Source organism: Aristolochia californica, unplaced genomic scaffold (genome assembly GCF_029961685.1).
Source record: "Aristolochia californica isolate CCGP_79_NKW_82.1479 unplaced genomic scaffold, dmAriCali1.0.hap1 SCAF_1, whole genome shotgun sequence".
NCBI classification, from domain to species: domain Eukaryota; kingdom Viridiplantae; phylum Streptophyta; class Magnoliopsida; order Piperales; family Aristolochiaceae; genus Aristolochia; species Aristolochia californica.
The window spans coordinates 56,145,748-56,172,724 of NW_027181770.1; the positions used below are offsets into that span (position 1 = coordinate 56,145,748).

The window sequence follows — 26,977 nt, forward strand, 5'->3', positions numbered from 1 at the left end:
ACCTCTTTTATTGATTATTATCATTATTTTGTTGGAAATCCTATGAGGTAGGTTTTGACTTTTTTTTATCACCCATATTTTGTTATTTTATTATTTTTTGAGATTGTATCCAGTTAAGTACTTATCCTTGGGACATCTTGATGAAGGAGATAATTTACTATAATTTTTATTTATTTTTGTTATTTCAAACTGGGATCACTAACGATACCTCCTAGCTTGAGGGGGGGAATAGAAGAAGTATGAAAGATTCTACAAAACAAATCAAGTCTGGCCATTTCATTACTCTATTTGATTTGATGTACGTCTTCTTGTTATTTTTTTTTGGTATGCATAAGAATTTGAGTGTTGCAATCGTTGCACTTCCTTCCAATTTATTTTATTTACTTTTAAGAATTTCATTTGAAATTTGAGTGCTACAGTGGTTGTGTTTCCTTCTTAAATTGAAGTTATGGCCCTATCACTTGAGAAGATTGGGTACAATTTAGAATCTCACGTGTTGTAGTAATCAAAACCAAAACATATAAGTTAAGGGGAATAAAATATGGAGAATTTCTTCTTGAAGACCAACTATCTTTTTCATAACAATATGACGTTATAAACTCCAACTTGAGGGGGATTGTTGAAGAACAAGTATGAAAGACTCTTACATGACTCTCACGACAAGAAGTCTCATAGAGCCAGAATTAATTTGGTGGAATCTAAAAGGAGTCTCATGGGAAGTAAGACTCATAAAAGAGGCTTAGTTTAAAGGTATTTAAGTCATGTTAATCTTCTATTAAAGTTCAATTATTTAATTACTTCAGGGCTTATCTTTTAAGAGTTATGCTTTGGGTATAACTGGGATATGGGTAGTTTAATTATCTTCTGATTGTACTTGTTTCCTCTATCATAAATAAAGGCTTATTGTATTCAGTTATAATCAAGTCAATGATTTTTTTTTCTTCTCCAAAAATTCAACAAGTAACAAAACTTAATGTAAGCATTTTCATGAATAAAGATGTTGTGGTTACTGCTCTATTTAATGCATATTAATCATAAATAACTCATCTAAGACATATACAAAATAAGTGTGACATAAAGTAAAGTTAATTAATTTATCATGCTTAATGTATCTACCACACCGAAGAAAATAAAGTAAAATTTGGACTAAATAAATCCTTTTTATGACTAGAATAGCCTTGCTCAATTGACCTAAAGAACTTAAATTAGGTCTTATAATTAAATTTGATCATTTAAGAATTGAGTTTATTTAATTTTAATTTTAAAGTACAAATCTTACTTTAATTTTTCTATACTTGTAATGTAAAAAAAAAAAAAAAAAAACCTTTTTTCTAGCCATAAACTAGGCTTCTAGGACTAAATAGAAGTTCAACGCTTGGGCCTAGCAAATAACTTTTTGTGTGATCTAGGTTGGTCGGATTTAATCGGTTTAGTTAGGGGCGGCACCAAGCCAAACTGGCTCGCAAACCATTCGAGATCGGTTTGAGTACAAACTTGAAATAAGGTTCATTAAGTATAACAAGTCAAGCTCAAGATTTTTTAAGTTCGGCTTGTTAACTCGTGAGTTGACTCGTTAACATAGATTTTTTTACAAAAATACCTTTTAGTCTAATTGAACTCGTCAATTCTCTCTTTAGTTGATTGATAGTTGATTTTATTTACCTCAAACCTCAAAGATGATCGATCGTTTAACCCTTTTTTGGGTCCCTCAACATCTAATATTGTTGTTTGTTAATGGAATAAACTCTATTAATGGAGGTATAACCTATTAAGATGGTTATTATATATTAGTATGCTCCATTGGGAAGTTTTGTACTCCTTTGTGATAGTTTGTAGTTCAATGATACTAAGTACCTCACAATATTCTCTTTATATATTATTTACTTAATTTTGTAGTTTTAAACATAGGTTAGAAGTCGAACCCAGCTTGAGCTCGAGTTCAAACTCAGTTAAAATTTTTGAGCTCGAGGCTGAGCTCAAGCTCAAGTTCGAAGTATTCATATCAAACCAAGCTTGAACATATACATATTCAGGCTTGGCTGGGCTTGATGCCACCCCTAGGTATAGTCCAATTCTGTATAACCGATCCGGTTCAAAATAAGAACCAAATCGGGCTTAGATCGGACCGGGTTAACATTTTCATCTGGTTCGAACTGGTCCAATTTTGACCTGATAACACCAAAACGAAAGAGAGTTGAATCGGGTCAGATTGGAGGATCATCTTCTTTCTCCAGTCGTCCAAATGTTTCCAAATCCAGAAAGTTTTGTTTGGAAAGAAAACATAATCGCTTACAACCCTATAGTGAGACGTCCCCCTATGCGCTTCCTTGTAGCCACGGTGTCTACCAAGTGGCAACCCCTACCAAGGTGCCGGCAGCAGCCCACGCTCGCAGGCTCTAGGCTACGCGTGCTGTGATGGCCTCAACCTCACTCACTAATGCTATTTTCAATCTATCTGAGCTCATAAAAAGGCTGTGTTTCCTAAAACCCTAGCAACAGTCTGTATCTAGCAAAAACCACTCTTTCCTGGTCCATTCCCCTGCATTCTGCATACCCAGGCAACAGTCCATATGATCTGTTGATACATCTTTTCTAACACAACAATCACCTATTTGTTGTCACAATATTACACACTAGTTGCTCATTTTCTCTCTCTGAACATTAATACTGTTACTTGGTTAAATGTTGAGAAAACCAAAAAACCGGCCTTCCAATTCACCAAAATCCAACGATATATCATTCCTTCCAAAAGCTATAAAATAAGCGGGTAGGGCAACAAAGTAAGGATTGATAGTATTTACTATCATTCTTCTTAACAAAAAGAAAGACAAGAACATCTACAAGCGTTTGGAACTGCAAAAGGCTTTTAAATAAGCTAGAAATGATTGGTTTTTTAATACAAACAGAGATAAAACTATTCTAAGATTTCCAACCAAAAACCTCTCCATTCAGTATTCCCCACAATCTTTCTACATACGAAGCTGACTATGCTCAGGCCCCATCCTCATCTACAAGGGGATTAGAGCTCTTCACAACTTTACCCATCATTTGTCACAGGTACAATCACTTAGGCTATCCTCTTTTAGTCGTGCAATAAGTTCATCCTATGGATTTGCAACATAGAAAACAATGCTCAGTAACAGGAACATTAAGTGGAATGCCAATAATGCATAAATAGACTTCATTACCTTCTTCCCTCTAGTTGATAAACCTCTCTCCTTCAGTATTCCCCGCAATCTTTCTACAGTGAGACTTTGGAATTCTTCAGGCGAGCGAGTGCTTGAACCCTCTGAAATAGAACATACTTGTTAGGATATCAAACAATGAGAAAAACATATTAAACGTATGAATCATCAAACAGGGTATGAGTTATTTCTGAACAGATGATTTCTGTAGCTGTCAATATGGACAACGAATTATTCATAGCTCTTCCATCTTTCCTTGTGCACCACAAGACAAATGTCAACAGGAAAGATAGACACATGGGGCTAATAAAAAAGCTAGAACATGACTCAGTTTACATCACGGATTGGGAATTACAATCATGGTCTCTCATTCTCGCGTATTGTGATGAGGCCAATAGACGCTATAGCAATCATAGAAGCCACCGATATAGTTCAAAATATATAGGATTTTACTATACACAACAAATGCCAAACACCAATATGGCTAAGCATGGTTTCGTACCAGGACTTCAAAGAGCCTGTGTACAGGCCAGGAGTGTCAATAATGTCGATCAAAAGACAAGCAAAAGAACAGGGGTGGCTCAGAATAAAACAGATGAATGTGACAAGACTAGAAACAAGACAACTAGTGTTAAAACTACAAACTGATAGAGTGCAATAGGGAAGTCCCCCCTCGACATAATTGAAACAGGTCTTACATGGCCACAACGATGACTACAACTTTGAAATATCTGCAGATTTTTATTCCCCATGAGTAAATCCTGGGGGTGCTTCTACTGTTATTGGGTAGCATATTTGGATCCTTAAAATCTGATAAAAATACAAAGAAATACATCGTTTACAATGCCACATCGGATGTAAGTTGGATCAAAACCCATGATAAGCTAAAACATCCGTCATAGAATCTGCAACCCAAGCTGTGTGAATCTATTTATTATGTAACAGCAACAAAACTCAAGGACCTCAATGTAAAAATGTGAAGAAACCACCAAGGAGTTTTCCTTGATGAAAATCATGAAATGACCACCAAAGAATCTCCTTTACCTCTAGTTGACAAGAGAAACATTGTCAGAACACCGGAACATCCCTAAAGTAAGGCACAGAGCTCAGCCTCGGGTGGATCGCATAGCCCAAAAAGGGCAGAGTAAACCGATAATATTACCTAAAGGATCTTTAACAACTCCTCCTCCAGCAGAGATTGGATGGCCTCTAAAACTACCATCAAGATATGACTTAAATCAATCCTTGAGGGAAGACTTCAAATGATTTACTTGAAGGATTTATATGGCCTGTAGATGTTGCTATATCCTACCAAGGCATCCTCATAATAGAGCTAGAAAGAAGACGATTTGATGAAAACTTACAAAACCAAAATTGAGTATAATATACAACATGCTAAAAAATAACTCCTAGTGATCTAGACATGTTATTAAGGTTCTTTTGTTCCTCTCTTTCAAGAGAGCCTAAACAACAGCAGGAAATGATGATTGCTTTAAAGTTTTCCCTTGCTTTGACCAAGACCATTGCATAACTTCGAAACAGTAAAATCTAAAAAGGTTTGAGGAAAATATATGTGAAATTCAAACTTAAAAAAAAAAAAAGCAACAAATAGACCTGGAGTAAGAGCTGTGAGTAAAATTGGATCCATATATTCTACAATTCCATTTCAAAACTTACAAATTAAGTTATCCACTATCAGACCTCTTCTTGCCAGCTAAACTGTGTGTGAATTTGTGTTTAGAAGCATGCCACTGAAGAAACTTCACCTTTGAATGATCGGCACGTCCCAAACTAAAGAGAGCCTCATGACATGGAGGGTAGCTGGGCAAATGACTTTTATAATAAGAAGCAACTGTTAAACAGCCCAAGGAATGTTTACTCATCCTCTCCATTCCATTTGACAATATTGTTTTCTAAAATTGATAGAAGACTCTTTTAGAAAACCATTTTCTCAGACTCCCCACCTCACTGTCTTCATTGTCCACTAAGATTTCTTTGTAAAAACTTGAGAAATCAAAACCTCCTGATTGTAAGCAACAGCAAAAGAGAAGGAAAAGCCAAGGCCAAAGGAGATTCCCCAATCCATTCATCAATTCAGAATCTAACTATATTTCCCTAATGAGCATAATATCTTAAACCTTGAATGAATGAAGCTATTATTGACTTCCAAATATTAGATGCTCTAATAAGAATAGCAGCTAGTGGGAGACAGGAGAGACATAGTTATAGTTTACAACAAGTAGCTACCTCCAAAAAGTATTCTTGTCATTCCAATAACAGCAAAGCCTTTTTACCAACAAGGCCCTATGCATGAGGCCAACAGACCTATTATCTGGACCCTCCAAGTCTTTAAGCATGCATACCCCCTCCCATTTAAACATTGATATTTGAACTTGTCACACAGTCCTCCACAGGAAATGATGCATAATAAGTTCAATTCTAGAAGATACTGATATTGAATATGTTCTGAAACCTGCCAGTAGAACTTGGATTTTTGCCTTTCCACACAATCAACATTGTTTTCAGCTTTTCTATAACCAGAGTCCAAAGATTTATAGTGGATCTGCCTAACAGTTATCGTCCTTGATAAGACAACCTTTGTGGCCTTTTGGTAATGATGGTAATTGTAATGTCAAAGTGTGGTGATTGTTCGGAAGCAAGTGATTAAATTCTATTGCAGATTCTCTTGCCAAAAATAAAATTTCTCTATAACATACTGTTGTGAGTGATTCACTTCAAATGGATATGAGTTGATTTTTATATCTTAATGAGGGCTCTTTTTGCCCTTCTATGTGCTTTCTTCCATTCTTTTCAATCAACGAAAACTCAATTTTCTTAGAAAAGATACCCTGAACACTGCAAAAGACCATAAGAGAAATTTTTCTAAGACATTATGATTTGAGGTTTGTCCTGTAGGTATTCCCCGAACTTAGGTAGAATATCAAAAGTGTAATTTACCTCGTTGATTACTACCGGTTAAGTTGGCTCTCTTGGTTGAAGTTCTACCATCTACAGGTCTTTCAGCAGATCTGAAAAAGACAAATGAAAGTTCATAAATATGAGAACAATAGTAAAGAGTAACTAGGAGCACATTGAGAGCAGCATGACTATCTTTCTAATATTTCTTTTAGTAGACATGTAGCAAATGGAACACTGGCACTTGCTGACAATTATATGGAAGACCCACGTGCATCCACACACAAGGGTTATACAACAGTATCCTCTCAGTTGGTTGAAAAGACTTTTGCTTCTTTTTTATTCTTCTCCAGCACTAAACACGTGAAAACAAAACTATATACACTAACCCTAGGATCAGAACACCTCAGAGTTGCCATATAATTTGCTACAAGTACTGTATACTGTTTCCTTCATCGAAAATAATAATGCTGAACTGGACAATTACCATAGTACAAGCAATTGGACCACTAATCTAAAAAGTCTATGATCACTGCAGACCCTCACAAAACAAATATGATGAAAGTAAGTTAAGAGTATTCCAAAAAATCTACATAAGGACACAAGTCAACAAGTTGTTGTCCTATTATACCACTAATCTCTCTGTTGTAACACAAATATGCTCAAATTTTTTCAAGAGTAGAAACAAAGACAAAAAAATAACTATCTTTCAGTAACCCTTACCCAGCCAGGTCGTATGCATAAAAAACCTCATTCAACAACCAATAAGAGTCAATACCTTTTGCCCCTTGTGTTATCTGCAGCTACTTTTTTAACCTTCAAATCCTTTGTACAAGAGTCGACCTTCTGTTTCTTAAGAGTGAGAGACCTAATCAATATGTTTGTTTGGTTGGTCTTTATCAGTTGCTCCACTGTAGAGACAAAAACAATAATTTGATCACAAAATGAGAAGGCTATAATCTCACCTATAGAAACAAAACTAAAAGATGATTCATGTCACAAAAATTTGGATTAATTTAAACAAAAAAAATTACACTCTTTAAGTATTCTCATGCAGCTAAGAAAAATTGTCAGGTCAAATAATTTCAAACAGGACCAACGATGACCTAAACCTCTCCATTGCTGATCATAAAGCAGAGTTTCCCATAGATTCAAGTCAGAAACCCAAATGTAAAGATGAAATACCGCAAATCATAGCAAAAACGTCAACTCTTGAAACAGTAATTTTAAAATGATTTGGGGAAAATTATCAGAGGAAAGTAACACAAAAGGGTCATCCAGCAATCAGTAATTTCCTCTGAAATCTAGCTTAAACATTCATCTGAATAGTTTCAAGAGCACAACATTATAGCTCACTAGAACATGCATTTCGTGCAGTCAAACTGTATCTATAATGATTGTAAATTTCCTCTCTTCGGGGCTCATCTAATTACATACGGATAGTTCAGCTTCCAAGTGAGAACAATTGTACAGTAAAAAAGAAGAAAAATAAAATAAAATTCGTCAATCCAATAAATGAATGTACATTATAAAGTATGGTATAGCTTATGTGAAGGCAATGATAGCACATATGACGAAAATCTCCTCATAAAGAGCCATTGCTCAACTCCAAGACTTGTTGAAATTTATATGGTACACATGAAAAGGTAATAACATCGAACAACAATTGTGAGCAAAATTCTCACCTGGTGGCGAGGTATCATGGTCGCAAATATACACACGCATTCCACCCTACAAAAAATGAAAAAGAATCGATCAAGGTGCACAGTACTCGGAAGACACCATGTCATCAAGTCTCCCAACCGAATAAAGGTAAACCCTACATGAAAATAAGTTAAAAAATAAAAGCAATAAAAAATATAGCTTCCTAAACAATTCAAAGAAAAAAAAAAAAAAAACAAGAGCTTAAGCATGAAAAAGACGAAAATTAGGGTTTTGAAAAAGTGAGGGAGGCAGCATCTACCGGATTCGAGGACAGAACAGTAGAGGAAAAGAGACCACGGGAGGGAAGGTTGGCCAGGAACTTGGACGCTCCAGCGGGGGCGGCTCTAGAATCGCCTGAGGAAGTAGCCTTCCCTTTTGGTGGCCCGCCTTCCATGGCTCAGTAGAGAGATTAAGTCACCGTTGCATCCACAGACCCTCCAGTCTTTGACGCTCCCCAGTCGACCATTTCGAAAGCGGCTGGCGTTTGCGTTTATAGAAACACTAGCGGGAACCCTTGCGGTCTACGGAGGAGGCCAAAAAGTAATTTTGAAAAAGAAAAAGAAACATAATTGTACCAAATAGCTATCTTGCCCAACTAATGACTTTTTGTTTTCTATAAAATGTTTCAAAATAAATAAATAAATGTAAAATATTTTTTTTTCTTTGAGTTATTGAATATAATGGTAGGTCACTTATAAATTTTGAAGACTAGTCAAGTTCAATTGGACTTCGACATTCGATTATTGTTTGGGTAGTCAATTGCTAGATCTTTCCTACTATGTGGGTCGTTGATCCCAGGTTTAGTGTTCAATTGTTTGAGAATTTTGAAAACTTTCTATTTCTCTAGCAATCGGCTACTGGCTAAGGACTAGTCAACTACTCGATATTTTTCTTCATCGAGGCAATCGAATGTAGCTTCATTAGTCGTAGATTCTTTTCCAAATTGATCAAATTGAGTAGTCGATTGCAAGTTCAATGGTCAATTGTTTAAGAATTTTAAAAACTTTTTGTTTCTCTAGCAATCAGCTATTGGCTAAGGTCTAGTCAACTACTTGATATTTTTCTTTATCAAGGCAGTCAAATGTAGCTTCATGAGTAGTAGATTCTTTTCCAAATTGATCAATTTGAGTAGTCAATTGCAAGTTCAGCGGTCAACTACTTGAGAATTTTGAAAACTTTCTATTTCTCTAGCAATCGGTTACTGGCTAAGGTGTAGTCAACTACTTGACATTTTTCTTTATCAAGTCAGTCAAATGTAGCGTCATGAGTAGTAGACTCTTTTCCAAATTTATCAATTTGAGTAGTCGATTGCAAGTTCAATAGTTAGCTGCTTGAGAATTTTAAGAACTTTCTGTTTCTCTAGCAATCGGCTACTGACTATGGTCTAGTCAACTATTCGACATTTTTCTTCGTCAAGGAAATCAAATGCAGTTTCATGAGTAGTAGATTCTTATCCAAATTTATCAAATTGAGTTGTCGATTGCAAGTTCAATGATCAATTGTTTAAGAATTTTAAACACTTTTTGTTTCTTTAGCAATCGGCTATTGGCTAAGGTCTAGTCAACTACTTGACATTTTTCTTTATCAAGGTAGTCAAATGTAGCTTCATGAGTAGTAGATTCTTTTTGATATTGATCAATTTGAGTAGTCGATTGCAAGTTCAATGGTCAACTGTTTGAGAATTTTAAAAACTTTTTGTTTCTCTAGCAATCAGCTACTGGCTATGGTCTAGTCAACTACTCAACATTTTTCTTTATCAAGGCAATCAAATGTAGCTTCATGAGTAGTAGATTCTTTTTCAAATTGATCAATTTGAGTAATTGATTGCAAGTTCAATGGTCAACTGCTTGAGAATTTTAAGAACTTTTTGTTTCTCTAGCAATCGGCTACTGACTATGGTCCAGTCAACTACTCGACATTTTTCTTCATCAAGGCAATCAAATGTAGTTTCATGAGTAGTAGATTCTTTTCCAAATTAATCAAATTGAGTAGTCGATTGCAAGTTCAATGGTCAATTGTTTAAGAATTTTTAAAACTTTTTGTTTCACTAACAATCGGCTAAGGTCTAGTCAACTACTTGACATTTTTCTTTATCAAGGTAGTCAAATGTAGCTTCATGAGTAGTAGATTCTTTTCGATATTGATCAATTTGAGTAGTCGATTGCAAGTTCAGTGATCAACTGTTTGAGAATTTTAAAAACTTTTTGTTTCTCTAGCAATCAGCTACTGGCTATGGTCTAGTCAACTACTCGACATTTTTCTTTATCAAGGCAATCAAATGTAGCTTCATTAGTAGTAGATTCTTTTCCAAATTAATCAATTTGAGTAGTTGATTGCAAGTTCAATAGTCAACTGCTTGAGAATTTTAAGAACTTTTTGTTTCTTTAGCAATTGGCTACTGACTATGGTCTAGTCAACTACTCGACATTTTTCTTCATCAAGGCAATCAAATGTAGTTTTATGAGTAGTAGATTCTTTTCCAAATTAATCAAATTGAGTAGTCGATTGCAAGTTCAATGGTCAATTGTTTAAGAATTTTTAAAACTTTTTGTTTCACTAGCAATCGGCTAACGTCTAGTCAACTACTTGACATTTTTCTTTATCAAGGTAGTCAAATGTAGCTTCATGAGTAGTAGATTCTTTTCGATATTGATCAATTTGAGTAGTCGATTGCAAGTTCAGTGGTCAACTACTTGAGAATTTTAAAAACTTTTTGTTTCTCTAGCAATCAGCTACTGGCTAGGGTCTAGTCAACTACTCGACATTTTTCTTTATCAAGGCAATCAAATGTAGCTTCATGAGTAGTAGATTCTTTTCCAAATTGATCAATTTGAGTAGTTGATTGCAAGTTCAATGGTCAACTGCTTGAGAATTTTAAGAACTTTTTGTTTATCTAGCAATCGGCTACTGACTATGGTCTAGTCAACTACTCGACATTTTTCTTCATCAAGGCAATCAAATGTAGTTTCATGAGTAGTAGATTCTTTTTCAAATTAATCAAATTGAGTAGTCGATTGCAAGTTCAATGGTCAATTGTTTAAGAATTTTTAAAACTTTTTGTTTCACTAGCAATCGGCTAAGCTCTAGTCAACTACTTGACATTTTTCTTTATCAAGGTAGTCAAATGTAACTTCATGAGTAGTAGATTCTTTTCGATATTGATCAATTTGAGTAGTCGATTGCAAGTTCAGTGGTCAACTGTTTGAGAATTTTAAAAACTTTTTGTTTCTCTAGCAATCAGCTACTGGCTATGGCCTAGTCAACTACTCGATATTTTTCTTTATCAAGGCAATCAAATGTAGCTTCATGAGTAGTATATTATTTTCCAAATTGATCAATTTGAGTAGTTGATTGCAAGTTCAATGATCAACTGCTTGAGAATTTTAAGAACTTTTTGTTTCTCTAGCAATCGGCTACTGACTATGGTCTAGTCAACTACTCGACATTTTTCTTCATCAAGGCAATCAAATGTAGTTTCATGAGTAGTAGATTCTTTTCCAAATTGATCAAATTGAGTAGTCGATTGCAAGTTCAATGGTCAATTGTTTAAGAATTTTTAAAACTTTTTGTTTCTCTAGCAATCGGCTAAGGTCTAGTCAACTACTTACATTTTTCTTTATCAAGGCAGTCAAATGTAGCTTCATGAGTAGTAGATTCTTTTCCAAATTGTTCAATTTGAGTAGCCAGATTGCAAGTTAGAATTTTAAAATTTTTTTGTTTCTCTAGCAATCAGCTACTGGCTATGGTCTAGTCAACTACTCGACATTTTTCTTTATCAAGGCAATTAAATGTAGCTTCATGAGTAGTAGATTCTTTTCCAAATTGATCAATTTGAGTAGTTGATTTCAAGTTCAATGGTCAATTGCTTGAGAATTTTAAAAACTTTTTGTTTCTCTAGCAATCGGATACTGACTATGGTCTAGTCAACTACTCGACATTTTTCTTCATCAAGGCAATCAAATGTAGCTTCATGAGTAGTAGATTCTTTTTCCAAATTGATCAAATTGAGTTGTCGATTGCAAGTTCAATGGTCAATTGTTTAAGAATTTTAAACACTTTTTGTTTCTCTAGCAATCGGCTGCTGGCTAAGGTCTAGTCAACTACTTGACATTTTTCTTTATCAAGGCAGTCAAATGTAGCTTCATGAGTAGTAGATTCTTTTCCAAATTGATCAAATTGAGTTGTCGATTGCAAGTTCAATGGTCAATTGTTTAAGAATTTTAAACACTTTTTGTTTCTCTAGCAATCGGCTGCTGGCTAAGGTCTAGTCAACTACTTGACATTTTTCTTTATCAAGGCAGTCAAATGTAGCTTCATGAGTAGTAGATGCTTTTCGATATTGATCAATTTGAGTAGTCGATTGCAAGTTCAGTGGTCAACTGCTTGAGAGTTTTAAAAACTTTTTGTTTCTCTAGCAATCAGCTACTGGCTATGGTCTAGTCAACTACTCGACATTTTTCTTTATGAAGGCAGTCAAATGTAGCTTCATGAGTAGTAGATTCTTTTCCAAATTGATCAATTTGAGTAGTTGATTGCAAGTTCAATGGTCAACTGGTTGAGAATTTTAAGAACTTTTTGTTTCTCTAGCAATCGGCTACTGACTATGGTCTAATCAACTACTCGACATTTTTCTTTATGAAGGCAGTCAAATGTAGCTTCATGAGTAGTAGATTCTTTTCCAAATTGATCAATTTGAGTAGTTGATTGTAAGTTCAATGGTCAACTGCTTGAGAATTTTAAGAACTTTTTGTTTTTCTAGCAATCGGCTACTGACTATGGTAAAGTCAACTACTCGACATTTTTCTTCATCAAGGCAATCAAATGTAGCTTCATGAGTAGTAAATTCTTTTCCAAATTGATCAAATTGAGTGGTCGATTGCAAGTTCAATGGTCAATTGTTTAAGAATTTTAAAAACTTTTTGTTTCTCTAGCAATCGGCTACTGACTATGGTCTAGTCAACTACTCGACATTTTTCTTCATCAAGGCAATCAAATGTAGCTTCATGAGTAGTAGATTCTTTTCCAAATTGATCAAATTGAGTAGTCGATTGCAAGTTCAATGGTCAATTGTTTAAGAATTTTAAACACTTTTTGTTTCTCTAGCAATCAGCTACTGGCTAAGGTCTAGTCAACTACTCGACATTTTTCTTTATTAAGGCAATCAAATGTAGCTTCATGAGTAGTAGATTCTTTTCGATATCGATCAATTTGAGTAGTCGATTGCAAGTTCAGTGGTCAACTGCTTGAGAGTTTTAAAAACTTTTTGTTTCTCTAGCAATAAGCTACTGGCTATGGTCTAATCAACTACTCAGACATTTTTCTTAATGAAGGCAGTCAAATGTAGCTTCATGAGTAGTAGATTCTTTTCCAAATTGATCAATTTGAGTAATTGATTGCAAGTTCAATGGTCAACTGGTTGAGAATTTTAAGAACTTTTTGTTTCTCTCGCAATCGGCTACTGACTATGGTCTAGTCAACTACTCAACATTTTTCTTCATCAAGGCAATCAAATGTAGCTTCATGAGTAGTAGATTCTTTTCCAAATTGATCAAATTGAGTAGTCGATTGCAAGTTCAATGGTCAATTATTTAAGAATTTTAAAAACTTTTTGTTTCTCTAGCAATCAGCTAAGGTCTAGTCAACTACTTACATTTTTTTTTATCAAGACAGTCAACTGCAAATGCAACTTCATGAGTAGTAGATTCTTTTCCAAATTGTTTAATTTGAGTAGCCAGATTGCAAGTTCAGTGGTCAACTGCTTGAGAATTTTAAAAACTTTTTGTTTCTCTAGCAATCAGCTACTGGCTATGGTCTAGTCAATTACTCGACGTTTTTCTTTGTCAAGGCAATCAAATGTAACTTCAGTAGATACTTTTCCAAATTGTTACCATTTTATCTATCTATCTATCTATCTATCTATCTATCTATCTATATATATATATATATATATATATATATATATATATATATATATATATATATATATATATATATATATATATATATATATATATATATATATATATATATATATATATACAAACACACTTTGTTAATACGAAATCTCCTCTATTAATTCAAGAAAATAGGAGACTAGAAAAAGAAAAAGAAAACATCCTGAGAGCTTTTATTTAAAGCCATTTAAAGTCTTTGGCAAATATGGTTCCATGCCCGGGACATAAATTGAACGTATCAAATCATGATCAAGCAAGACGCCTGCAGAGAGTGAGGCCATCACCTATGGAGATCTGTGAGATCTCGATGCGAGAATCCGAAGCCAATTTTTTGTTGAAGTCGAGAAAAAATTCTCGGATGCTTTTGAATTGTTCAGGCCACTCCCTGTTTGGGGGCTCTGCCAGTGATCCGAACCACAACGTATTATCGTATGCAATCACCCCCCCAACCTTCACCAGCTTCATTAGCCGTTCGTGATAATTTGCGTAGTTCAACTTGTCCGCGTCTATGAACGCAAAATCATAAGATCCTTCTCCCTGCAAAACTTACAGAAAATCTTCATCACCTTCCGAGTGACATTCGATTGAAGTTGTCAATCGATTAAGAAGTACCTCTTCTAGAATGTGATCGAGGTAGGGAAGAGCCTCCGACTCTACGAAATTGATTTTACTTTCGACGCCTGCTGTCTTCATGAATGGGAGTCCAAGCTCGAAGGTCGCCCTGTCGGGATCAATTGCTGTTATCTGCGGGAGGAGCAACGACAAACACCTAATAATCAAATTTCAGAAAATCCAGAAGCTTTGCCTCCAGCTAAAAGCGTAGAGATAGAGATGGTACCATGCCGTCAGCAGGCAATGCGAGTGCGGTGCAGAGGAGAGAGTAACCTGTAAACACCCCGATTTCTATGGTTTTCTTCGCATTTAATAGCTTTACAAGTAGATTCAAGAACTGACCCTCCTCCGGTGGAGTGGACATCAAGGCTCTGTCACATTAAGTTTGTTATTTTGAAATTGATCAAGATAGAGAGAGTAGATCTGTTCAATGCTCCCCAGAAGTCAGAACAATATGACGGAAAAACATTTCGTAAAAATTCGAAATGCTGTTATCAAGGGCAAAGATTCACAAATTTAAGATGTGAAAAATTGTATCGAACAGATTTCAACGAGAACAAAAAGGACAAACAGACAAGAAATTCTGCCAAGATCTGCTGCATAACCCCTGATACATACCTAGGGTGCTCCTTCGTCACATCACGGAGCTCTCTGAGTTGCTCCAGCTCACGAGGAAGAACGCTGGTTTCCAAGATGTACTGCGAACATAAAAAAGTACTATCAAAATCCGTGAACTATGACCTTATTTACTTGTTGCAATGGCTAGAACAAATCATAGCGGCTTCATAAACAAACAAACCATAGCTTCATAAACAGCGTACCTTATGAAGGGCGTCGTTTTTCAGAAGAGTCTTTTCTTGGTGCGGGAAGTTAGGAGTAGCCATGGTCGAGACGATCCTGAAATGTGTATTAGCAGGAGACAGCAGAGAAGATCGGAAACTCCTTGACAAAAACTAAAAGGAGAGAGAGAGAGAAGAGAGAGTGTATGAGCTGTTTGGAGATGATACGAGAAACGAGAAGAGAGCAATTATTGCATCTCCAGAACCTATTCTGTTAAACGTGACAGTGATGACCAGCTCTTTTCTGTTCTAGAAACCGAGTCAGTTGAAGGTGACGAAGGAAGCCGAAAGCGTAAAAAACGGCAGCATTCATGGGGGGGGGGGGCGCTTCGATGGGACGGAATTTACATGAATGCCTACCACTGTCGACGGAACTGTTTTACATGAAGCGCGGAACCGAGTGGCCTTGCAGAATGAAGAAGTCTCCTTTGCATGAACGATAAATTTTACCATCCCAAGGGCGTGCAGATGCTTTTATCCGGTGGCAAAAAACACAAAATGAGTTCGAGACATTCTTTATGGGTAGTGGACAGCAATACAACATCTGTCCAATGATGGTTAGGCACATAATTCCAAGTCACAACAACATCAATCCAAGAATGGCTAGCCAAAATTTAAGTGTTCCCAATGGTCAATTAGGATAACAATTTTTTTTTCCAATTAAAGTCTCCAATGTTGAACTTTTTGTACCAAGGTAAATATTTATTTCTCATAGGTCGACCAAGAGAGCATTCTCTTCTTGAAAGGTCATCTAAAATAGACAATAGTTTGCTCTTCTTGCATCAAAATATCCTTGATTTCTGATCCATAAACATCACACTCAATAATAAGAGTTTTAGAGAAGTTAGGCTAGACTATAAGAGGGGTAGGGCACATTTTGTTCTCAAGTTCTTTGAAGGTTTTCTCATTCCATAAGAATGCATCTTTCTTATATAAAGAGGTTAAGGGCCTAGCTATAGTAGCAAAGTTTTTGTCCTATAATATCTGTGTTAACCCCAAGAAGTTGTTGGCCCATGAGGTATGTCAAAATTGAGAGGGGGATCAAAATATCATGCATAAAAACAACATGCACATACACCAAAGACAAAAAGATTTTTGTTATTAATCGTGGTATCAATTTCTGATAGTAACTCTCTCGATAACACGAAACGATGAATAACCTTGATGGGAGGTTGACTTCAAATGGTAATTTGGTCCCTATCTCGTCACTTAAACCCCTTCAATTAAGCCATCACCGAGAGTGTTCAAAGATCGGAAACGCCAAACAGAGAACAAAGAGAAGAAATCTGAAACAGAAGGTATGATTTAACTTCCATTTAAATTATATGATAAATTTTATATTATTAAAAATTCATATTTAAGGCTTACATTGAAGACAATTTCTATTTCCTTCGTCCCGTGGTGGCCGACTTAACCTCCCCCCCTAAACCTTATTGTTCGACTCAACTTTCTTTTCCTCCTCCTTGATTTCTTTGAATTTTTCGTGAGGTCCGATCTCCTCTCACAAACTCCTGTCCAAATTCCCACCCCTCATGTTCTCTGTGACTTTGTTAGCCTCTGCGTCCAAACGGGTTAGCCAAGCGGGGCACAAAGAGAAGAGAGAGAAAGATTGGGGAACGAGGAGAGTCGAGCGGGACTTTTCGCCTTGGATTACCTCTCTCTCTCTTTCTCTTTCTCTCTATATATATATAAAACAACCTGAAAGCTTTTATTTAAAGTCATTTGGAAAACAGTCTGTCATAATCCTTGGCAAATATAGTTCCATGCCTCAATTGAACGTCTCAAATCATGATCAAGCAAGACGCCTGCAGAGAGTGAGGCCATCACCTATGCAGATCTGTGAGATCTCGATGCGAGAATCCGAAGCCAACATTTTGTTGAAGTTGAGAAAAAACTCTCGGACGCTATGGAAGCGTTCAGGCCACTCCCTGTTTGGGGGCTCTGCCAGTGATCCGAACCACAACGTATTATCGTATGCGATCACCCCCCCAACCTTCACCAGCTTCATTAGCCGTTCGTGATAATTTTCGTAGTTCAACTTGTCCGCGTCTATGAACGCAAAATCATAAGATCCTTCTTCTTTTCCCTGCAAAACTTACAGAAAATCTTCATCACCTTCCGAGTGACATTCGGGTTACAAGGGGTCTTTTCTTTAATGTCATGAAGTTGTCAATCGATTAAAAAGTACCTCCTCTAGAATGTTATCGAGGTAGGGAAGAGCCTCCGACTCTACGAAATTGATTTTACTTTCGACGCCTGCTTTCTTGATGAATGGAAGTCCAAGTTCGAAGGTCGCCCTGTCGGGATCAATTGCTGTTATCTGCGGGAGGAGCAACGACAAACACCAAATAATCAAATTTCAGAAAATCCAGAAGCTTTGCCTCCAGCTAAAAGCGTAGAGATGGGGTACCTTGCCATCAGCAGGCAATGCGAGTGCAGTGCAGAGGAGAGAGTAACCTGTAAACACCCCGATTTCTATGGTTTTCTTCGCATTTAATAGCTTTACAAGTAGAGTCAAGAACTGACCCTCCTCCGGTGGAGTGGACATCACGGATCTGTCACATTAAGTTTGTTATTTTGAAATTGATCATGATAGAGAGAGCAGATCTGTTCAACGCTCCCCAGAGGTCAGAACAATATGACGGAAAAACATTCCGCAAAAAAATGTTATCAAGGGCAAAGATTCGCAAATTTAAGATGTGAAAAATTGTATCGAACAGATTTCAACGAGAACAAAAAAGAAAAAAAGACAAGAAATCCTGCCAAGATCAGCTGCATATGCCTTTGGTACATACCTAGGGTGCTCATTCGTCACATCACGGAGCTCTTTGAGTTGCTCAAGCTCACGAGGAAGAACGCTGGTTTCCAAGATGTACTGTGAACATAAAAAACTACTATCAGAATCCATGAACTTTTTAAGCTTATTTACTTGTTGAAATGGCTAGAACAAACCATAGCTTCATAAACAGCATATACCTTATGAAGGGCGTCGTTTTTCAGAAGAGTTTTTTCTTGGTGCGGGAAGTTTGGAGTAGACATGATCGAGACGATCCTCAAATGTGTATTAGCAGGAGACAGCAGAGAAGGCAGGAAACTCCTGTGACAAAAACCTAAATGGAGAGAGAGGAGAGTGTATGAGCTGTTTGGAGATAATACGAGAATCGAGAAGAGAGCAATTATTACCTCTTTAGAACCGATTCTGTTAAAATTTACAAAGAAAACCAGCTCTTTTCTGTGTTTTTTATCCCATCTTTGTAGAAACCGATTCACAGTGACCATGGAAGCCTAAAAGAGTAATTTACTAAAATGAAGCTTCGATGTGACGGATTTTACATAAATGTCTGGAGGCTTCGATGTGACGGAATTTACTTAAATGCCTGCCTCTGCCTGCGGTACTGATTTTACATGCATTGACGTGCCTGCCAGTCTGACACCCTTTCAGTTTCCTGCTTGTGGAAGTCCGACGGGGTTAATATTTGATGAGATTTTTGCCCAAGTTTGGATACCAGGAAGGATACGGATGTCTTTGGCCCTATCTGCGCGGAAGAAGCTTTATACTATTGAGGTGAACGATATTCGATATGTTGCTGTGAAAACGAAGCCTAGGCTTTCCATTGCCGTAAATGACGGATCAATTTTATGTATAAATATTCTTTGTAATCTTATTTTTAATTATGGCAAATAAACTCACTGAAAATGGATATACGGACCTGGGTATATTGACTCTTATTTTCTTCCTCTCGTTTGCTCCTCGTGCTTGGTTCCAACGCTTCAACTCCTTTATTAGTAAACTTAGATTCTTTTGCAACCGTGTTGACACTTTTTTGTTTGTCTTTCATAAGCACTCAAATATTATCTATTTACGCTTTTATGTTGATGACATCATTATTACTAGCAACAACTTTGCTCTTATCACCGGTTTCACTCATAAACTATATTCTAAGTTTGCCACTAAAGATTTGGGTTATCTCAATTACTTTATTAGCCTTGAAGTTTCGCCAACTACCGATGGACTCTTTATCAATTAACTCAAATATGCACAAGATATTTTTACTCGAGCTCAGCCTTATGCCTATGGTCATTTCCCAACATCTGTCTGCCGATGGTTTTCTATTTTCGGATACCACTCTTTAGGCCTCTCGTTGGTGCCCTTCAATACTGGACTATCACTCTCTTTGTCATAGCCCATACGGTCAACTCCGTTAGCCAATTCCTGCATGCTTCCACTGTAGATCATTTTCTTGCTTTTAAGCGTATTCTTCGCTATGTCAAAAGTACCAATCACTTTGGCCTTACCTTTCGCCCATCTGCTACTCATGGTGTTTTAGTTGCTTACTCTGATGCTGACTAGGCTGACTGTTCTGAGACTCGTCGCTCCACTTCTGGTTACTCCATTTGTCTTGGAGAGCTAAAAAGCAACCAACGGTATCACGCTCCAACTGTAAATCTGAATATCGTGCTCTTGCACACACTGTAGTTGAACTTATTTGGCTTATGTATCTCCTTTGCGATTTACATGTTCCTATCCCACAACCACCTCTTCTCTTACGTGAGAGCAAAAGTGCAATCTTCCTAAGCTCCAATCTAATTTCTCATAAGATAGCCAAACATGTTGAGTTAGATTATCACTTCCTTCAAGAACTTGTTGTTGCTAACAAATTTCACACGCAATATGTACCATCTCTCCTGCAAATTGTCAATATTTTTACCAAAAGTATTCCACGCCCTCTCTTTGATTTTTTTTCGCTCCAAACTTCACGTTTGTTCCAATCCTATGCTCAACTTGCGGGGGGGTGAACGATATACCGCCGTAACAAAATCATGTAGAGTAGGCTTCCATTACCAAAGCCGAAGGATCACCGAGTGCCAGAAATAGTCTTTTTCTATTACTAATTTTATGTATAAATACTCCTTGTAATCATGTTTATAATTGTAGTGAATAAAGATTTTTTTATTAAAAACTTACACGTTCATGCTTTGGAAATTAGCCACCAGGTTTACTCGTCTCTTGGAATTGGATCTCTCTTAGTCCATATGTAGATCGTTTTATCCGGGTGTTATCAACTCCGATCTCTTCGTTGTTGTTGCTTGTGCATCCTTAGTTTGTAAAACTGTAAAACTACCAATTTCCATCTTGGCGTTCTTTTCTCTTTCTGCCTAGCTATGTGCTTTTGGAATGTGTGGAATTTTACTGGAAGGGGATAGTTGTTTCTTTAATTTTTAGCTTGTGATTTACAGTTTGAAGTTCATTAATTTTGCTTCAGTTTCGTGTAAGGAGAATTTTGGAAACTATAATTGAACTTACTAAGACATTTTTTAGTGAGTGTTGATGATGAAAAGCTCAAGCTACCCTCTTTCTACGAGTCCTGGATTATTAAACTGAATGAGCCTCTTTTGTTTTTTCTCCGCATAAGCTCTTTTCATTATTACATTTTAAAATTCTGTTTTTTTATTTGCGTCAAGCTAGTCATTCTTAAATTATATGCTTGTTTACTTTTAGTGCATTTTTTCAAATAGGTTAGCATTTTTGGAAGATTATTACCATTTTTTAGCTGTTGTTCATCATTTTTTTTATTATGTTAGAGCTTTTGAATTGCTTAATTTATTGACCATCAAAGTCTTATTTCATCTTCTTTTATACTTTGTTCTCTTGGTTGCATTACTAAAGGTGATTGATAAGCAAGTAAGGCCAAGTAACATTCTGGTGTGAGGATGAGGTCCTGCAAAATTTTGACCAATTTGTTTTCCACTTGTCAGTTGTGCAGTTGGTCCATTTGAGTGGTTGATGAGTGGGAGCACTCTGAAGAGCCCCAATCATAGGATGATGGTCACCTGGTTACCCCAGCCCCAACGTCATGAAGCTAAATTTTGATAGCAGCAACAAGGGATGCCCAATTCCATTAGGTTTTGAAGGTATATTCAAATATTCTGAAGGTATAGTAATTGTTAAGTACATGGGGCTCTGCTTCTTTTGACAACTTGGATGCTTTAGTAGTATAAACCCATGATTCAAAGTTAGTTAAAAATCTACTATGCCTTGGAAGTTACTACCCAGATGGAATAAATTTTTGATATTGCTCAACACCTCTATATTCCTCGTGGTCACAGAGAAGCAAATAAGCTTGCTAATGATGGGGTCTATATGAGAGGAGTAGAGTTACTTGGATGGTTGAGGAGCAAACATGAGGAGTGAAAGTTTTTTGGGTTTGATTGTTCTGTTTGGTAGCTTTGTATTTTTTCACCATGGTTTGCTGGAGCTGCCTTGTATAACTTCTTCCTCTCTTGAATTTGATTTTGCCATTAAATAAAAATTGGGAGTTGGACAAATAATTGACAAACGATTTTAATGCTCTTGTACTTCAAGAATTTCTTAGCTTGTCTTTTCTTTAGCTGTTACTTTGCAGTCTATGGGAGAAAGTGTAGGAAACCTAGGTATATTGTAGTCAAGGCCAAAGTTTCTGGTTCTTACAATGAAAAAAGTGTACAACTTCCTCATACTAAGAAAGTTGACAATGCCACTGCTTCTTTTCAAAGGATGAGATTTCCGATCTCAGATGAATTAGCCAGATTTTCAATTGACTTATCATGCCTGGTTGTTTTGGTTAGAAAGTTGAGATTTTAACTCAAAAAAAGAGATTTTCTTTTTACTTTTCTATTCTTTGGTCTACTTCACTTATCATCTTGTTGAATCGTTTAAGACTGGAAATGCAACTACCTGTAATAAAGTTTAAAAAATTATTGAAGTCATTACTGAAGTTTAAAATTTTTAGTTTTTATCTTATTTTGTTAATTAAAAGTTAGATAAAACTATCATAATAGATTTAAATATATCAGAATATTTTATTAATGAACTTATTCTTCACTTTCTACTAAATTTTACATTGTGCATACTAACACAAGAAAGTATTTTACACTACACTTTCCAATGAGCAGACTAGCACAAAAAAATAATTTACTTCACTAGGTAATTCACTTTCACTAGGTAATTCGTTTTTACTGATATAATCCTATTTCATTGGAGTTGGAGTTGGAATTGGTAAATCTGATTCGTCAAACTCAACATCAATCGACTCCTCCACTCTCATAAATATTTTTTTATAAACTCCATAAGCTTTGCTATGAGTAGAATAACTGAAGAAAATTCCTATATCAGATCTAGAGTCAAATTTTCCAAATTTTTCCTTTGGTTCATTCAATATGAATACTTTTCATCCAAAGGTTCTAAAATAAGTAATGTTGGGAAGGGAGCAAGTATACAACTCATATGGAGTTTATTTGAGAAGTGGTCTTTTGCTTACTCGATTAATGATATAATGTGCGGCGTTCACCACTTTGTCCCAAAACTTATGTGGCATGTTGAATGCATGATGCATAAATTTAGCTATTTCGATTAAGGTTTGGTTTCTTCTCTCAACAACACCATTTTGCCATGGAGTTTGAGGAGTTGAGAATGTATGGTCTATACCATACTTTGTACAATATTCCTCAAAATGTGAGTTTTCAAATTCTTCTCCATGGTCACTCCTAATTTTGATAATACTATAGCCTTGTTCCTTTTGAACTTTTTCACATAATTTAATAAAGGCTAGGAAAACATCATCCATGTCAACCTTGAATAGTCATCTACCACCACTAGGGTGAAGCGCTTCCCATTTAGTCATGAGGTTCAGATAGGTCCAACTAATTCCATGTGGATTAGTTGAAGAGGACGAGAGGTTGAAACTACATTTTTAGCTTTGAAAGAAGTTTTACTTTCTAAGTTGGCAAGCATCACAAGATTTCTTTCTTACACATTTTTTATCCGATAGTCCTCTCACTAGGTTCTTTTTCACTAATTTGATCAAGGAATTTATTCCTATATGTCCTAGCCTCTTATGCCATAACCAAGATTTTCATCAATTTTTTCACCCAAACAATGACACTAGTTGAGGGAATATTGACTATGTTAGCAACATATAGATTCCTATTTCTATGTCCCTGTAGAACTAGTTCATCATTTTCATTCTTTACTAAGCATTTATCCTTTTCAAATGAAACCTTATTTCCTTTATTACAAAATTGATTAATACTAAGTAAATCATGCATCAACCCTTCAACGTATTAAGCATTGTATATAAAAGAGGTTGATGTACCGATTTTACCAATTCTTTTTATGGTATATTTTCTATTGTCTCAAAAAGTTACATGACCTCCTTTTTTGGGATTGAGTTCAAAGAACTTCTTTTTGTCACCAATCATGTGCCTTAAGCAACCATTATCCAAAATCCAAACATTTTTTGGTGCCTAAGCTCATAAACATACTTTCACCATAAGAGATTTAACCCTTAGGTTGGTTCCCTTTGTAATAACATTCAAAGTGCTAGGTGATTTGGGCTTCCAAGTTTAGTTGCCTAAGTTCTTTTGGGTTACCACATCCTTTTCGATTGATTTGGGTACCCAAGTTTGTTTGATGCCGTTTTCATTCTTAACCTTGCAAATGTGGGCGGGCATAGTGACCCAACTCATTGCAATAGTGGCATCTAATGTGAGAAATGGGAGAAAACTTCTTATTTTTCTTTGTTTTGTTCTTCCCAACTTTCCTCTTGGGTGTGGTTTTGAGAGATAAAATTTTGACTTACTTTTTTAAATCCAAACTTTTCTTCTCAGAAGGAAGTCTATCAGGTTGAAGCTTGTCTATCAAACCACTTTATTTTGAGGCATTAGTTATGTGTCTTTTATTTGCCTTCTTCAAGACAATCAACTCTTCCTTGAGCTTTACAATCTCATCTAGTTGAACATTGCATTTTTCTTTGTAGTTAGCCTATGAATGGATTTTTCCAAAAGTAATTCAAGTTCATGCTCATAGTTTGAGTCACTTACCTCTTAAGAAGATGTAGACTCGTTATCATTTTCTTTAAAAGCCATGAGTCCTACGTCACTTTCTTCTTCTTCTGAGTGGCTAGACTCTTCCTCCATTAAGTTGAGATCAAACTTTTTTCTTTTTTGTTTTATGGAGCTTTGCTTGAGGATGAGGTTCTTTCTTCTAACTTAGGACATTTGTTCCTTCTATGTCTTGGTTTATCAACTCAAAATAAACATCAATTTTCTTTTGACATTTGTCATTTTGAGTTCTAAATTGGCCTTTTATGAAGCTTCTCTTCTTCCTATAAATCCTTTGAAGATGCCTAGTGATAAAACTTCATCTGAGCTCTCATCAATAGAACTAGTTTTAACACATGTTTTGGCCTTTAGAGCAATGTCTTTTTCTTAGGCTGTTCTTCCTCTATATCTTTTGGTTCCATCTCATATGTGAGAAAAATTCCTATTGTAAAGTTAACATTATCACGGATGGTTGTCTTCCTTATGTCCTATGACTTTGGAAGTGCCTTGAGAAACTTGTCATTTTGCCTATACAAGGAAATCTCTTCTCCTAAGATATTCAACTCATTGATCATATGAGTGAACCTTGAGTTCATCTTAGCAATTTATCACCCGGTTTCATTTTGATTTCATCATATTGGGCTATCAAAAGACTGATTCTAGAGTCTATTACTCTAATGGTTCCTTCATGTAAGACCTTAAGTTTTTTTCCAAATTTAAATTTAAAACCAATTTGGACTTGTAATCAAAATATCTTGCATAAAAGCAACTCAATATAAATAGCAACATGCACATCACAAGACAAAAATATTTTTTGTTATCGATGTTCCCCTAGTGGTAGTCACCACCCAAGAACCATTGCTTGGGAAAATTTCCACTATTACGATCTAATAACTGGAAAATTACGAAGAGATTTTTACTCACTTTGGCCACATGTAACTCAATACATGATTTTTTTCACAACAATCTCCCTAAGTGATTGTTGTTAGATTCTAGCTCTAGTTAGGCCTTTCTATCTAGATTATCATGTTCTAGATGAACCTTTCGCAAATTTATAAAAAAGAAGAAGGAAAAATTACACCTTTACTTAGAGAGATGCTTTTCCTTGAGAGATTCAAGTTGCTTCCTCCTTTGTAGTACATTGTGAATTGATCAAGGTATTTGTACTATGATGCATGCAAGGATGATTGAAAGAGATTGAAAGTTTTTCAAAGATAAGGGCTCCCTCTCTCTCTCTCTCTCTCTCTCTCTCTCTCTCTCTCTCTCTCTCTCTTTCTAAAAGTACTTTTGTTGGGAATTTGTCAGATAAAGCTTTGTGGCTTAAAGATATGCCAATAATTTCTCATTCACTTCTTTACTCACAGTTTGGTGGGGTATCTATAACTTCCCCAACTCAAACTAGTTGTTATTTGCCAATTTACAAAAAATGGACTATTGATTGATCGATCACTGGTAAGTGACTGATCGATCAATCGACCATAATGGCTACTTTTCTATCAGACAGTGACTTATTGATTGATGGACTAATCGATCCATATGTTATCATTGATCCAAAAAAGTTAAGTTGATTGAGCATTTCCACTGGTTGATCGATCAATCGCAATTCCCTCTAGTTGTGCAATATAATTATGATCAATCAATATATTTTTATTTGATCGATCATGCTTGAAGTCCCTTACTGGCAAGGTTCTGATTGACCGATCAATCTAGGGGGATGATCGATCATTCCATGTAAATTTTGCTTGCATGGACAACTATGATTGATCAATCTCTAAGGGATGATTGATTATACTTTATATTTCTGGTCATCACAGTTCTGGATGATCGATCATAGTCAGTGACTGATCGATCATTCCAATGCTAGATTGAAAATTTATATTTTATAAAGCATGAGATTTTCTCTTTAAGTACTTTAACATGTTTCTAAGTTGTGTATGATGATTCAAAACATGTCTATATGTAATTTATATCCTAAGACTCCGATCTCGCAAGTACTTAAGGAATAAGAGTTAGAATACTTTCTTACAAAAAAATTCACGAGTTTAAATGTAAGTCTATGATACTTGAACTCGAGTCTTCTTCCTACTTGGTGCTTCTTCAATAGATGTTCTTCAATTTTGTTTGAGGTCTTTATTTTGGCTCTAATGCTTTAGACCTTGAGACACTCTTGAAGGTGAAGTATCTAAAATAATTTATTTGCAAGTTATTAGTTCAATTATGTTTTGTTATCATAAAAAAACATTGTGGGAATTAACCTACAGTCAACAGAAGTAGGTTGTAACCAATCTTGCATGGTTTGAATTTTGTCATGTTTGCCTGACACCCCTTCTTTGGAGACTACACGGCTTAAATAGTGAACTTTGGGTGAGGTGAAAGTGCACTTTGATGATTTGACATGGAAATGGTGAACTTTGAGTACCGTTCATACTTCATGTAAGTGACCTAGATGAACCCCAATACTCTTGTTGTAGACTAATATATCATTAAAGAAGACAAGTACAAATATCCTTAAGTAGGGTCATAAAAACATTATTCATCAAGTATTGAAAGGAAACCGACATATTGGTCAAACCAAAAGGCATCACAAGAAACTCATAATGTCCATCATGTGTTGTAAATATGGTTTTCTCGACATCATTATCAGCTACTTGAGTTTTATTGTAGCTCGAGCAAAAGTCAAACCTAGAAAAAATCTCAACCTCACATAATTCTCTAACTCATGAGTAATAGGTATGGGATGCTTATTTTTGACAGTGATGTCATTAGGGGTGGCATCGAGCCGAGCCGAGCTTGATTTAAATATTTCAATCTTGAGCTCGAGCCGAGCCTAGGCTTGAGCCTAAAATTGTTATCAAGCTCGAGCCTAATAATTTTAACCGAGTTCGAGCCGAGTTCGAGTCCAGCTGGA

General features: G+C 35.8%; 3 protein-coding genes across 3 annotated transcripts; all 3 read right to left on the reverse strand.

Moving 5' to 3' along the window:
• Positions 1-2,683: 2,683 nt before the first annotated feature.
• Positions 2,684-8,257, reverse strand: LOC137962250 (protein LOWER TEMPERATURE 1-like). Its single transcript, XM_068809017.1, has 6 exons — positions 8,065-8,257; positions 7,787-7,832; positions 6,880-7,012; positions 6,144-6,214; positions 3,189-3,289; positions 2,684-3,104 (listed from the first exon to the last, which is right to left on the reverse strand). The coding sequence occupies exons 1-6, from the start codon at positions 8,197-8,199 to the stop codon at positions 3,045-3,047; spliced, it is 546 nt and encodes a 181-aa protein (XP_068665118.1). The 5' UTR covers positions 8,200-8,257; the 3' UTR covers positions 2,684-3,044.
• A 5,650-nt stretch (positions 8,258-13,907) lies between these two features.
• On the reverse strand, positions 13,908-15,355 carry LOC137962259 (probable caffeoyl-CoA O-methyltransferase At4g26220). The gene is made up of 5 exons (XM_068809028.1): positions 15,193-15,355; positions 14,990-15,069; positions 14,598-14,742; positions 14,372-14,503; positions 13,908-14,296 (listed from the first exon to the last, which is right to left on the reverse strand). Exons 1-5 carry the CDS (start codon positions 15,253-15,255, stop codon positions 14,009-14,011), a joined length of 708 nt encoding a protein of 235 aa, XP_068665129.1. The 5' UTR covers positions 15,256-15,355; the 3' UTR covers positions 13,908-14,008.
• A 1,540-nt stretch (positions 15,356-16,895) lies between these two features.
• On the reverse strand, positions 16,896-18,343 carry LOC137962269 (probable caffeoyl-CoA O-methyltransferase At4g26220). Its single transcript, XM_068809041.1, has 5 exons — positions 18,187-18,343; positions 18,006-18,085; positions 17,621-17,765; positions 17,399-17,530; positions 16,896-17,296 (listed from the first exon to the last, which is right to left on the reverse strand). Exons 1-5 carry the CDS (start codon positions 18,247-18,249, stop codon positions 17,003-17,005), a joined length of 714 nt encoding a protein of 237 aa, XP_068665142.1. The 5' UTR covers positions 18,250-18,343; the 3' UTR covers positions 16,896-17,002.
• Positions 18,344-26,977: the final 8,634 nt, after the last annotated feature.